General features: G+C 33.1%; 1 protein-coding gene across 1 annotated transcript in view; it reads left to right on the top strand.

The window, feature by feature from the left end:
• Positions 1-15,396, top strand: part of LOC132735985 (cytochrome c oxidase assembly protein COX11, mitochondrial-like) — a 34,898-nt gene that overhangs the window by 878 nt on the left and 18,624 nt on the right. Inside the window, exons 2-5 of the mRNA XM_060723030.1 lie at positions 4,671-5,128; positions 6,922-7,083; positions 8,338-8,463; positions 10,931-10,972. Of these exons, the coding sequence (XP_060579013.1) occupies positions 4,700-5,128; positions 6,922-7,083; positions 8,338-8,463; positions 10,931-10,972 (759 nt within the window). The 5' untranslated portion in view covers positions 4,671-4,699. The remainder of the gene's footprint in view (positions 1-4,670; positions 5,129-6,921; positions 7,084-8,337; positions 8,464-10,930; positions 10,973-15,396) is intronic.

Below are 15,396 nucleotides of genomic sequence, written 5' to 3' on the forward strand. Positions count from 1 at the left end.
CGTCACACTTTCGTGTCCGGTCCATAACTTTGTCATTTATGAAAGGAATTTGAAATAACTTGGCACAAATGTTTATTATAATAAGACGATGTGTCATGCGCAACAACCAGACCCTACCTCCAGGGTCAAGGTCACACTTGCTCATTCAAGGTCAAATTGCCTATTTGAGGGTATATGTCGTGTCCGGTCCATAACTTTCTTATCTATGAAGGGATTTTGTAAATACTTGCCATAATTGTTCACAATAATCAGACGATGTGTCATGCGCAAAAAACCAGTCACCTACCTTCAAGGTCAAGGTCACACTTGGAGGTCAAATATTAACATAGTCTGTTACAGGGTATATTTCGTGTCCGGTCCATAACTTTCTTATCTATGAAGGGATTTTGTAAATACTTGCCATAATTGTTCACAATTATCAGACGATGTGTCATGCGGAAAAAAGCAGTCACCTACCTTCAAGGTCAAGGTCACACTTGGAGGTCAAATATTAACATAGTCTGTTACAGGGTATATTTCGTGTCCGGTCCATAACTTTCTTATCTATGAAGGGTTTTTGTAAATACTTGCTATAATTGTTCATAATAATCAGACGATGTGTCATGCGCAAAAACCAGTTGCCTACCTTTAACGTCAAGGTCACACTTGGAGGTCAAATATTAACATAGTCTGTTACAGGGTATATTTCGTGTCCGGTCCATAACTTTGTCATTTATCAAAGGAATTTGAGATAACTTGGCACAAATGTTTGTTATAATAAGACGATGTGTCATGCGCAACAACCAGACCCGTACCTTCAGGGTCAGCTTATTGTCCCCCGCCTTTTCGAAGAAAAAAGGGGGATATAGAAATAGGCTCCGTCCGTCTGTCCGTCTGTCTGTCCGTCCGTCCGTCTGTCCGTCCGTCACACTTTCGTGTCCGGTCCATAACTTTGTCATTTATGAAAGGAATTTGAAATAACTTGGCACAAATGTTTATTATAATAAGATGATGTGTCATGCGCAACAACCAGACCCCTACCTCCAGGGTCAAGGTCACACTTGCTCATTCAAGGTCAAAATTGCCTATTTGAGGGTATATGTCGTGTCCGGTCCATAACTTTCTTATCTATGAAGGGATTTTGTAAATACTTGCCATAATTGTTCACAATAATCAGACGATGTGTCATGCGCAAAAACCAGTCACCTACCTTCAAGGTCAAGGTCACACTTGGAGGTCAAATATTAACATAGTCTGTTACAGGGTATATTTCGTGTCCGGTCCATAACTTTCTTATCTATGAAGGGATTTTGTAAATACTTGCCATAATTGTTTCACAATTATCAGACGATGTGTCATGCGGAAAAAGCAGTCACCTACCTTCAAGGTCAAGGTCACACTTGGAGGTCAAATATTAACATAGTCTGTTACAGGGTATATTTCGTGTCCGGTCCATAACTTTCTTATCTATGAAGGGTTTTTGTAAATACTTGCTATAATTGTTCATAATAATCAGACGATGTGTCATGCGCAAAAACCAGTTGCCTACCTTTAACGTCAAGGTCACACTTGGAGGTCAAATATTAACATAGTCTGTTACAGGGTATATTTCGTGTCCGGTCCATAACTTTGTCATTTATCAAAGGAATTTGAGATAACTTGGCACAAATGTTTGTTATAATAAGACGATGTGTCATGCGCAACAACCAGACCCGTACCTTCAGGGTCAAGGTCGTACTTGTTGATTCAAGGTCAACATTGTCTATTTGAAGGTATATGTCGTGTCCAGTCCATAACTTTCTTATCTATGAAGGACTTTTGTAAATACTTGCCATAATTGTTAACAATAATCAGATGATGTGTCATGCGCAAAAAACCGGTCACCTACCTCCAAGGTCAAGGTCACACTTGGAGGTCAAATACTTACATAGTCTGTTACAGGGTATATTTTGTGTCAGGTCTATAATTTTTTCATAGATCAAAGGATTGTGAAAATACTTCGCACAAATAGTCACTATAATAAGAGGATGTGTCATGCGCAACACCTGCATCCCTACCTCCAAGGTCAAGGTCACACTTAGAGGTCAAAAATTAACATAGTCTGTTATAGGGTATATTTTGTATTGAATCTAGAACTTCTTCATAGTTCAAGGGATTTTGAAATAACTTGGCACAAATAGTCACAATAATAAGACGTTATGTCATGCACAACACCTGCTCCCCTACCTCCAAGGTCAAGTTCACACTTAAGAGGTCAAAGCTTAACATGATAGATTTTTAAATTCCGTGTTTCATTTTATTTTTTTAACAAATTTATTGTTACATTTGCAGTTCTAGCATTGATCATGATTTTGGACTGAATGTCCTGAGATCCATACCTCAATCTTTTGAAATAGCACAATTTTATGTTTCATATAAAACTCCCGGGGCGGGGGACGTTGGTAACTCTGTTACAAATTCTTGTTGTTTTTTATTTGATTTTCTTTTAAATATACACATGTAGTCTATAGCCGGGCAAGCCAAAGCCCGGACCCGCTTCGCGGGCCCGGTCTTTGACTTCCCCGTATAAGTGTCACTTTATAAAGATGACTGACTAAACAACAACAACTAATATATACAATTTCAATCAATGCTTTTATCTTTTGAGTAGTCCTAACAATTTTAAGATATATACTTATTAAATGATATTTATTTTATTAAGAACAACTCTACTTATTATTTAATTTAGATTATATTTATGAGATATTTTGTATCAGGTTCATAACAATAAATGAAATGTTTGTTTTTAGTCCAGTTAAGAGTTTCAAGGCTAAGCCTGGTAGTACTGACCAGAATAGGTACAGCCCCTAACATAAGTAACATTGCCAAATTCAGCTTACATGTATTTATACCTTTCAGCGGCGGCACAAAATACCCAAATACACCCAAATATACCCAAATATAGCAATATTCATTTTTGTTAGTATAAAATGCAGATTATAATCAGAAAATGAATTAATATTAATAAGATAATATGACTTAGCTGACTATAACTTTCATTTTATTCCGTTGAAATGGGCAGTTCAGAGTTGTAAGTAACATTTGCTTATATAGCTAGGTGCAATTTAAGATAAAGATATATTATTATTTGTTGCCTACATTTAAATTTTTAGAGTATAATTTTGTTGAAATTTCATACTTGTAAGTGTCCATTGTATTATTAAAAAAAATAACAGCTTTAATGGAATGTACTATATTTGGGTATATTTTGGTTCAAAACACAATGACAGGAAAATGTATATTTGGGTGTGTTTGATTATAACGAAGTGAACAACACTTTTTAAGTATAAACAGTCTTCACGAAAAACTTTACAAAGCACAGGACATTCGGGCCAGTAAAATTTCAAATGTTACTGGACCTGGTGATTTTGAGCCGGACCAAATACATAGATAGGTAATAGTTGATGGGTAAAGGAAAACACTTTATCATGGTTCCCTTGATAATTTTGAAAGAAGCATAATACTTCTTGTATTCTGGGCCATATGTTGACAGCTTTGAAAAATCTATTAGGACCAAATGTTTTGGCAAAATTGACTAGAATTGAACATGAACAACGCAATCGGCTTCAAACAAATCACTTTCACACAAAATTTTTACTTAACTCAATAATCACAAAATCATAGCTAGATAATGACCATAATAAACAATGGTTTAATTTCCGTAACTGTACGGTGCGGTATGGAAAATATCCAAGAAAAAAATGGCGGCCTCCATTACTCAATACAATTTAGATATCTCTAGCTGTGTTTTGAACATTTAGGACAGAGTTGATGGGTTTCATTTGCAAAAAAGGCAATAAGATCAATCTTTTAGAGAACCCTGCTTCATTATTTTGATAAATTTTTCTTATAATATTTTTTCATGGCCAAAAATCTACTGGCCTGTCGGACCACCAACCTTGCAATAATCACCGGACCGATGCTAAATTTAGTGGCCTCGGGCCTCGGACTGGCGTTAATTTCGAAGACTGTATAAAACATTTATTTTTAGTATATTTGGGCAATATTTGGGACTATTACGTGCTGCCCCCTTTCAGTAATCACTGCAACAATTTGTTTGGTTGATTATGATATTGTATATACCATGCAATAAGTATGAAAGATAATAACTAATAACTTACTTAGATTAACTGTTAACTTAGGTTACTGTAAATACCCATCCTATTACATATCCCTGAAAAGAATTGGCTTTTAATGTCATGCACCTGGTCATCTCGATCTGTCAGCAGTTTTCTTGTTTTTAAATTGAAACAACTTGGTTGAAATATTAACCATAATGTGATGATGTGCAAGCACAGGTTTTACCTTCCTCAGGTCACGGTCAAGATCACACTTACTCCCTTATTCATTTATCAATTGCAAAATTTTGTGTCTGCTCTGTATCTTCTTTAATATCAATAAAAAGAAATTAAATCTTTTTGCAGAAATATTACTTAAAATAAGATGACGAGCAGAACACAGGTTTGGGCTTTCTGAGATCAAAATTGGCCGGCCCAAGTGATCACTTGACATATATAGGAAAACACACTTGAGTTTCATTATGTGAAATACAATATCTAGAGCTTAGATATTTAGAGTGAAGCATTTCCTTATTGACCTTTACAATACTGATGTGAATGATATGATATTTTTCTCTTTTATTTCAATTATAGAGTGAATAAATCTTCCTTCAAGACAAATAATGGCAGCATTTCTAGGAACATGTTCAAGGTTTTCTGTACGTGCTGGTCAGCTTGCGACGAGATGCCCACACAACCAGACCACCAGACACATTGTATCTTCCCGTTCACAATATGTCGCACAGTTGAAGAAATCTGTGCGTTTTGTTAATCAAAGATTTTTGAAAGGAAATTCAAACATATGTGTTTCAATGTACAGACCAGTATTTAGCAGATTATTGCATAGTCATAGTTGTATTGGTACTGGTAATGTAATCATCATACCTGTAATCAGACAAGGAAGTTGGACATTACATGTAAGATTTATGTCAAGTAGTGGAGGATCATCTGGAATGAGTAAAACTGACCTGGTTCTGTACATTCTTTCCCTACTTATGCTGTGTACTGGACTCGCCTATGCCGGAGTACCATTGTTTAAACTCTTTTGTAAGGTAGGTACACAATTTTTTTCAACCAGTATTTTGTAATATGACAGTCAAACCAAACTATTTTTAATGTTTGAACTTGTGTTCTAAACAAATGCACAAGCTAAAAATCATATTTGTCACATTGAAAATCCCCTAATGCACTTATTATATATGCTCAATGACACATATTTCATTGTAAATGTAGAATTACTATGAAGTAACAAAAAAGGTAGTTTTTATGCCCCAGGGCATATAGTAATTGAACCGTCCGTCCGTCTGTCTGTCCGTCTGTCCGTACGAGGTTAACCTAGAACGGCAAGTTGGATTTTTCTTAAGTTCTACCTGTACCAATGGCTTCTAAGTTTACACACTTACTAATCAATACAAAGTACATGGTCTGGGCAAGTTTCATAACTCTGGCTTTCATATTTACCAAGTTATTGCCCTTTTCAGCACTTAGAAAATGAATAATGGTTAACCTAAAACGGCAAGTTGGAAATATCTTAAGTTCTATCTATAGTAATGGCTTTATAATTCCCACACTTACTTATCAATACAAAGCACATGATATTGCCAAGTTATATAACTGTGTCATCCATATTTCCCAGTTATTTCCCTTTTTTCACTTTGAAAATAGGGCCTTGTCTGGTTAACCTATTTCGGCAAGTTGGATTTATCTTAAATTTCTCCTAATTGCTGAATTTCTTTACTGATATCTTTCATATTTAGTAGGTGGATAGATTTGATGGTCCTCTAATTTTTTTGGAGTAAGCGGTCTCTACTCTAGGGTTAAAATCAAGGTCACTGGTTTAAAAAATAAATATAAACCTTTTTGCTCATACGGCCTTTATTTTTTAGTTGATGTCTTAGTTTAATACAAAGCCCTCCTTCTTTTGATGTAGTATGGGGTCATTTGGGTCAAGGTCAATGTTACCAATGTCAAGGTCACCAATGTTAAAAATAGATTTTTACATTTTTACAAGGTGTATTGACCTTATTCTATAGACAGATGTTATTTATAATTGATAGAAACATAAACTTTGATGGAGTTAGTGGTCAGTTGGGTCAAGGTCACCAGTGCTAAAAATAGATTTTTAAACATTTGCTCATACAGCCTTTATTACGTGACAGATATATTTTATATTTGGTAGGAAGATAACTTGCATGGTATTCTTCCTTTTGATTGGGGTAGGGATCTGTGGGTCAAGGTCACTTGTGCTAAAAATAGATTTTTACACTTTTGCCCATACAGCTTTTATTTATTGACAGTTGTATTTCATATTTGGTAGGAAGATAACTTGCATGGTATTTTTCTTTTGGATGGAGTAAGGGGTCAGTTTGGTCAAGGTCACAAGTGCTAAAGATATATTATACACTTTTGCCCATACAGCCTTTATTTAATGACAGATGTATTTCATATTTGGTAGGAAGATAACTTGCATGAAGTTGAATATTTTTCAACTTCACAAGTCAGAGCAATGACTTGGCAACTTATATTTTTCACAATTACAAAATGCCATGACTTTGTCATGCTATAAAACTTGTGTTTACAATTTTTTGGCGATTTTTCTGTCCAGAACTGAGTGAATGGGTAAACATTTTTTGAAGTATTGCTACTGACAAGATTCTGAGCTGGGGGCATTTGTGTTTAACAAACACGTTCTTGTTTTCAATTGCTTTGATACTAACTCAATATGTTTGTCATAAGATGCCTGACAGCAAGCATATCTATATTTTATGCTTGCAATTCTGTAAAGAACTTGATGATGTTAATTGTATTTTAGTTTAGTTATAATAAGTCTTCTTGTGGTTTTCAGCAATTTGGTTTTGGTGGCAACCCTGAGTTAAGTAGGGGTCATGATAGGTCAAAGGTTAGTACAATGAAAAAAGTGGAAGATCGTGAGTTAACAGTGAACTTTAATGCTGACAAGGATGCTGCAATGAGATGGAACTTTAAACCACAGCAGAGTCGTGTAACAGTGAGTACATATCATATATATTAACCTATCTGTGGTTTTATTTTAACATTATGATATGATGTTTTATTGAGATGCTTGAATCTATACAACAGTATTTGAGAGACGGGGAAGCATATCAAAATTAAATATAAAATTACAAAAGCAACAATTTATCATTATCATTATGTACATTTAGCAGTCTTTTGCCCACTGTTTGATTATTACAAAAATTAGTGTGATAATTAATAATCATTGAAATAGATGATCAAATTAGCTTCTATAAACTTATGAGATAAAATGCATATAATTGTATAGAGAGAAAATAAAAAACAATGAGGGTAGATGATTAATGTGCCATGAATTTAATCTTGCATAAAAATTATGCATGCAGGTACAGGTATACATTCTAGGAGAAGACAACAGGCATTTTCTGATAAAATCCCACAAGTAGGCGATGATGCACGTCTTTTCTTATGCATGACTCCGGGCTTCATCAGGGTTTTCATTATTAACAGATTGGCGATCCATATCATCAGATAAAATGCTGCTTAAATGTTTTGTAATTTCAGCATGTACAGTAACAGTAGATAAAAATACCCACATTGACTCTCGGCAGAAAAGTTTGTTTAAGTAAGGACATTTTTATCTCAGATAAAAATGAAATCCTGCGTCATGTAAAAATAGCTTACTACAATGATGATCCCAGTAGTATTATTAACAAAACATAACTTTCAAATGACATCACACTAGCACATGAAAAGCATGACAAATCCTGTTTCTTTTTTACAAAAAAAAACAACAACAGATAATGAAAAGAAGAATAACAAAATCAGACATTTACTTTATGCAAGAAAAGAGCTCATGCCTCATACATGAACTTCTGCAGAAGCCTTCGGACATATTAAATTACTTGCCCTGTGGGCTCAGACTTAAAATGTATCCTCATGCTTCTGTAGATGTCAATGCAGGAAATAGGTGTATAAACCCTCTATTATTATTATGTTATTTTTCATAATTATACATTACTTTGTTCTAGGAGTGGGAGGTTAAAGTTTCAGTAGAGAGAAATAAAAAATCTCTAAAGAACGCTAAAAATGTCAAAATTGTAAAGTTGATTGAGCCTGTTTGTGGATGGTACTGTCAAGTGCAAACTACGGTCCTCGCCACCTAGCACCGGCTTAAGCAGAATTCAACAATAAATCATGGCTATGGTGAAATTTTGAATTTAGAATCATCGGCATATATACATGTATACATTATTATGATAATTTACAGGTAACACCAGGAGAGACAGCACTCGCATTCTACAGTGCTGAAAATCCTACTGATAATGCTATCATTGGTATATCTACATATACTGTGACACCATATACAGCCGCTCCATACTTCAACAAAATACAGGTGAAATATTATTCACATTTATCCTCATTCAAACAAAAGAGATAAACAGATCTTGTTCTGTCAGTTACCAGTCCACTCTGATTGGTTTAATGAAAGAAAATGTTTTAGATTTGTAGATTGAAAGACAGATGTGTTAGATGGTTGTCCTCTCATTATTGTCCACAAACTTCAAATAACATCTCCTGTAAAACCCCTTTGTTAAATTTGGTTGTTCCTTGGATAAAATTCTATTGGTCCCTGCCCATTGTATATATAGGTCACAGGAGCCAACATTAAAAAGTTAAATTTAAAGTGCTCATCTCTAAAACAATGTGACCTAGTGGTGTTGTACCAAGTTTATCCAAATTATAGGACTGGGGTCAAAATTTTCTTGTGAAAACTAAGATATTTGATGTTTGAATAGCAATGTGACCCCTGCTTAATTTGTTTTAGGGTCATTGTTTGTTTAAAGAAGGGGTTTGAGGAATTCTTCACCTATTTAAGCCAAAGTGGCAGACTTTTGGCTTCTCATAAATTTGTGACACTTTAGTTGCTGCACAGGCACATTTTAGATACCAGTATGCCTTACTTAACTTGATATTGAATATTTCATCTTACTTTGTGCAAGTCATTGTTCCCTTGAGCAAGAAACTTTACACTCATTGCTCAGTACTGGTTGGTTCCAGGAACGGATAAGAAAGTGTGTCTATAAGCTTATAGCTTCCTACACAAACTATCTGTATAGCAAGTGCTTAACTCCAGTTATTTGTCATACTGAAAATCTGTACATTTTTAGCTCAACATGTCTGATTGATATCAGTTATATTTCAGATTTTAACTAAACTTGCAATCATATATCATCAGTCTGTCTTGGTTTCTTTCTTTAAAAAGGCTGATCCCATTATGCATTTTAGAGTTGTTGCCCTTTATAGTGCAAGATTTAACCTTGATACATGAAAACAGTTTTCATTTTTATTTGATTTGTTTTAGACCTAAACAGACTTTGATAAAATTCCATTAGGTTGGTTTGGGGTTTTCTGAACTTTCCAAATAATTTAATTTTCCTGTTTATATCTTGTTTCCTATTTTTTTTGCAAATATCTTTTCCCCACTTAAATTAAAATTTGTGTGTATTTTTTGGGGTTGTTCTATAATGATCAGCTTGTTTGGAGCAATGATGCTGATATAATTTTTCTTTGATTCCCACCAAATTGTTGCAAAACAAGTGAAAAACCCAAGGGAATTTAAAAAACTTTACATGCAGTTTTTATGAAATTTTTGAATTATGGAACCAATAAAAAAATTCAAAGGAATGGAGCCTGCGGTTCAACTAAAGTCTCTCAATTAAACCAGGGGATATTGGGTTCAAGCCATACAGGAGTCACTAACATATTTCCTCTAATGACACCTGAGTACTGGTTAATTCCAGGGGACTCAAACATGGCTAAAAAAGCTGCAAATTTTTCCAAATCAAGCATAACTTCTCTAAGGGAACAGCCATTAGCTGGAAATAATGGAAGATGGACAAAAACCCACACCTCAAAATTTTATAAAGTGGACAAAACATCACACATTAATTTTATAGAGTGGACAAACCCAACCACCTTTTCAAAGATAAAAGGAGGATATAGACATAGGCTTAATCCAGGACATCATGGACATTCAAGCCGTTTTTATGAGGTAACGCGAAAAAATCACATTTTGCAATGTACCACGAAGCACTTTTCACGTACATCGGCGTTACCTCATAAAACGGCGTGAATCACATTTTATCAGCTTATTTTCAATTTTCTTTATTACCAGAAGTTTAGTGAATGTCACTTGCCTACCGAAAATCGCAATTATAAGGTATAATATTCATTGTTGTACTTATAAGAGCCGACAAAAAGCCAAAATCTCGCTTAAAACGGTGGTCAAGCCATCTTTTTCACGAATGATCTTGAAAAGTAAGCAATTTTGTGGAAATAATCTTGATGAGGGAGAAAGAGTTATGTCTTTGCAGCCGTATGCAGCTGTTCTTTTTTTTCAGTTCGGTTGAATAAAAAATATATTGGCCTGTTTACTTACCGCATTGGAAATCATGTTGGGTATCCGCCATTTATTGCACAATTCTGTGTTACTTATTGCACGAATCTTGCATTATTTTCACATTCTGGCGTTACTGGATATACACGATGGTTACTACATCTCATTAAAATGATAAACTTTTTATCCTTTTATATATAAATGATAAACTTTTTATCTTGTTATATATAAATGATAAACTTTTTATCCTGTTATATATAAATGATAAACTTTTTATCCTGTTATATATAAATGATAAACTTTTTATCCTGTTATATATAAATTATAAACTTTTTATCCTGTTATATATAAATAATAAACTTTTTATCCTGTTATATATAAATTATAAACTTTTTATCCTGTTATATATAAATGATAAACTTTTTATCCTGTTATATTTATATATTTTTATTTTCTATTACAGTGTTTTTGTTTCGAAGAACAGATTCTAAATCCCCATGAAAAGGTGAGTGATTTATTTATAGTGATGGCAGGAAAGATATGAATGCATTACCTCTAATGTCTTTGTTTTTTGTAATTACGCCCCCTTCTCTGTGCCTTTTTAGCTCGACTTTTCTATGAAAAGGGGAGCTATCCTACTCGCCCCGGCGTCGGCGTCGGCGTTGGCGTCACACCTTGGTTAAGTTTTTCGTACCACCCCACTTTATTTCAGAAGTATTACAAGTATGGCTTTGAAACTTACCATACTTGTTCACCATCATAACCTCCATCTACAGACAAGAGTACATAACTCTGTCAAGGTTTTTGACAGAATTATGGCCCTTTTTTGACTTAGAAAGTGTATTGAGCTTGGTTAAGTTTTTTGTACCACCTCACTTTATTTCAAAACCATTGGAGGTATTGCTTTGAAACTGACCATACTTGTTTACCATCACGACCTTCATCAACAGACAAGAGGACATAACTCTGTCAAGGTTTTTGACAGAATTATGCCCCTTTTTGACTTAGAAAATACATTGAATATGGGTAAAATCCACTTATTGCCTTAACCCTTTGAGATATTGCTTTGAAACTTTTAATGCTATTTCACATCATTACCACCCATCTGTACGCAAGAGAAGGTAACTCTGTCAAGGATTTGTTTTAAAAATTAAGGCCTTTTATCGACTTAGAATCTTGGTTAAGTTTTTAGTACCAGTCCACTTTTTGACTGAACTGTTTGAGATATTAATTTGAAAGTTGGAATACTTGTTTACAATCATGATTCCCAAACATGTCCAGGAGAAGGTAATTCTGTCAAAGATTTTATTTGAATTATGGCCCTTAACTGTCAATGTTTTGTATTATAGGCAAGCACTAAAAAACTTAAAAAATCTAAAAAAATTCATTCCTATCCACTTGTTCACTTTACCATAAATTATGTCATATAAACATTGCTGTAATATTCAAGGGTATCAAACAACTAGTTCACTTTAAAAATACAGAGATTCTTGTATTGCCTTTTACTGCAAAAACTTTTTTTATTGGCAAGCAATAAAAAAGTCGAGCGCGCTGTCTTACGGACAGCTCTTGTTAGTACATGTACTCTGTTCAGATTAGAAGTTAGAAATAATTGGGTTGTTTCCCTTTACCCTTGCACATTGAATAATGAAATTCCTTTATTGGTTCCTCATATTTTAAGGGTGTATTCACTTTCTGACTGTCTTGTTAGCACAAGGAAGTTTTTCATGTGTAAGCTTGGGGAAGGTTTAACTATGATTTTTTGAGTCACTACCAGTGCTGAAAATGATGCAAGAAAAGGAACCTAGTTAATTTAGAAAGTTACTGTACTTCTTTATGGGGTGTTTGTTTGGCAAAAATAATAAGTACATGTTTGACTCGAATCTAAAGAAAAAAGATTATTTTTTTTAGGAAAATAAAAGAAACTATTAGAATTAAAAAAAACAAAAAGAGCCTAATGACAAAATAATTAACAATATTCTTCCTTTAATTAATATAGTTTAGATTTTTTTTGATTTGATGGTAATGACTTTTTTTTGGCTTTTTTATTCGAAAAATGGGCGATTGGGGCTATTGTACAGACTCAGACAATGTCTAAGGCACATACTTCTAACATGGATTTTGACAGAAAAATAGCCCTTTTTAAATTCTACATTTGATTATCAAGCAGCATGCTGTCATATTGACAGCTTTTTTAAAATGTTTATATTCTGATGATTGAAATATCAGAAAATATTTATAAATAATAATTCAGTGCCTACGGAATCAGTGTATGTATCGAAATAGTGATACTTTCTAAAATTATGTAAGGAAATAACATTACTGATATTTCAATCATCAGTTTTTAAACATTTTAACAAGAGCTGTCAGTAGAATATATATATTTATTACAATGTAGTACTAAAGAACATAACATTTTTTGTTTTATGTAAGGTATGCTTTTACAATTTACAGTACATACATCTCTAGAAAAACAACAACAATTGCAGTATTTCATTGAAATGATAGATAATGAATCATTAAATACCAAAAGTTAAACGTTCTTACATAAAATGTTTAAACAGAATATCATACAAATGTCATATTGTTTGTATGAAGAAAGGAATGCTTTTTGCTTCTAACTTTTCTTTCTAAAAATACAACAGTTGATAGAGTTCTTATATATGTGCACATGTGTTTTATTTTATAACTAAATTATTGACATTCTTTCCTGGGATTTATTGCAAGAGTAAAAAGCCTGCCCTGTGTATAATGTATCCCCACGGGACCCTTAAGTTATGTGTAAAGTACATGTATTTGTTTTAAATGAGCCATGTTACAACATCACTTCATTTTCATAACTTGCAGATGTTGTAATGGTTGCCATGGCAACTTTAATTTCCAGATGTCTCCTTGTGAATATTTTTTGCACTTTTAAGTTTTATGACTGTTATTTGAAATTTACACATCATTTTTATTGATTAATTGGACACAGATACCTTAGTTGGTTCAACAAAGAACTGCAGCTTATTTATTTAATTATACCCGGTTTAATTTTAAATGGATATTAAGTCAGAGATACTATGTCTGAAGAAAATTGTTTTCTTTTATTTTGACTGAAATTGCACTGCATATAAGATAGCTTCATGATCCAACAAATCTAACTTTGCAGGACACGCAGAATATTAAAAGTTTAATCTTGTTTTTTTTTCTAGATTTAAATGTTCAGTGAAGATTAGTGACATTTGATAATCTATTGGTTATACATTATAAAATATAAGATTTGATATCTGGATGATTCATGTCACATTCATGTCACAAATAAATTGACCATGATAAAACCTTAAAATACAGCCCTGTTTGCTCTTTTGTTCAGAATTACTGCAGCATTATTTGTAACATATTTCACCAGAAGTTTGTAAACAGCACCAGAGTTTTGATCATTTGAAATCTTTTTATGAAATTTATTAGACAGTTAAGTACCTAAGGCTTATAAAAAGTTCAACAGTGGTTGTAGAATCAATCTTGATATACTCCAGGTTTAATCAGAATGACTCATAGATGTATTATTGGTCTTCTCAAAATGATACATGTAACATAATCAAGAAATGATTTACAAGACAATGTGCAAATAATTTGATATAGACAGTGTTATAGTAATTATATAGCCCTTTGAACATGACAGTATTATTTTTGAAGAGAAAATATGAGGCCAGACTGTCATGTTATGTTATTGTTTACTGATAATTAGATGCTACGTTGGGGAAGAAAATTAGATTCAAAGGCTATGGTGCCATGGTATTGGATAATTTGTTTCATTAAAATATGAACAATTTAGTTTTTTTTCTATTCCCCAATGTGATGGTATAGTGGTTTTATATTGTTAAATCAATATATTGAATTTTAATTGTGTTTGGAAGACAAAGACTCCCTAGTTAATTAGACATGGTGGAAACAGCTGTCTTGTCTGACCAAAGTTATATCAAGCAACAGGAGTACAGTGACCTGGAGCCAACACACAGTTCTATCCTACACAACTGTTGTAGTTTCTCATAAATTAGCTTTCCATTAAAAAGGGGCCCTTAGATGACAAAATTTTTAAAAAAATATTCGTTAAAAAAATTATTATCGTTTTTTATTCACATATTGTTATGCAAAAGTAATTAAAAATTTTCAGTCATAACTCATTTAACACCTGTTACGATTTGGCAATTAAAATAACTTATTTATAAAATTATAAAGGGGGCCCTTTTGCAATAATTACTTAATATTGTTCAATGACATATTTTTTACTACATTTGTTTTTTAAAACCTGGGGCTTTTTCAATGATCCCCGTCTGACTTAATTAAAAAGTCCCGCTTTTGATTTAACCATCATTATTTTCAGGGTTACAAATAAAAAAAATCAATTCAAAAAGTCTTTATTCCTTGTGTTTTTTGACACTGTTTTTTTCTTCTTACGGGGGAACTGAAGTTGTATAAAACCCCCTGTTTATTAGTTTTATAATGGGTATTGTGGGAATAAATGTAGTTATAAGAATGTCATTAAAACTCTGACTCTGTAGAACTATTAAGAAAAATTTCAAACCATTCATTTACATTTGCATACAGGAAAATGGCTGCAGTTTATCAGTTAGATTGATAGAATCTATCCAGTATGAGGAGATAAAGTGAAAAGTTTTACCAGGCAGCTTTGATATAATGTAATGGTTTATATCAGAATGATTGCCCCAGATTGTCTCATTAATATAGATGAGTTTACATTGACCACTGTAATTGGTCTGCCCTGTCAGATTGACTCCATCATTTACCTAGACTGTGATTATTAGGACAGAATTGATTAGAGATGAACAGGTGCTGCAGTCCAGAGATTAAGATTTTATTTTTGAAATGAGTAGCACTTAAAAATGTTGTATATAAAACCAATGGCAAATTGCTCATGTTATTTTT

The sequence above is a fragment of the Ruditapes philippinarum genome, unplaced genomic scaffold, assembly GCF_026571515.1.
Source record: "Ruditapes philippinarum isolate M1 unplaced genomic scaffold, ASM2657151v2 ctg1381_1_1_1_1, whole genome shotgun sequence".
NCBI lineage: Eukaryota > Metazoa > Mollusca > Bivalvia > Venerida > Veneridae > Ruditapes > Ruditapes philippinarum.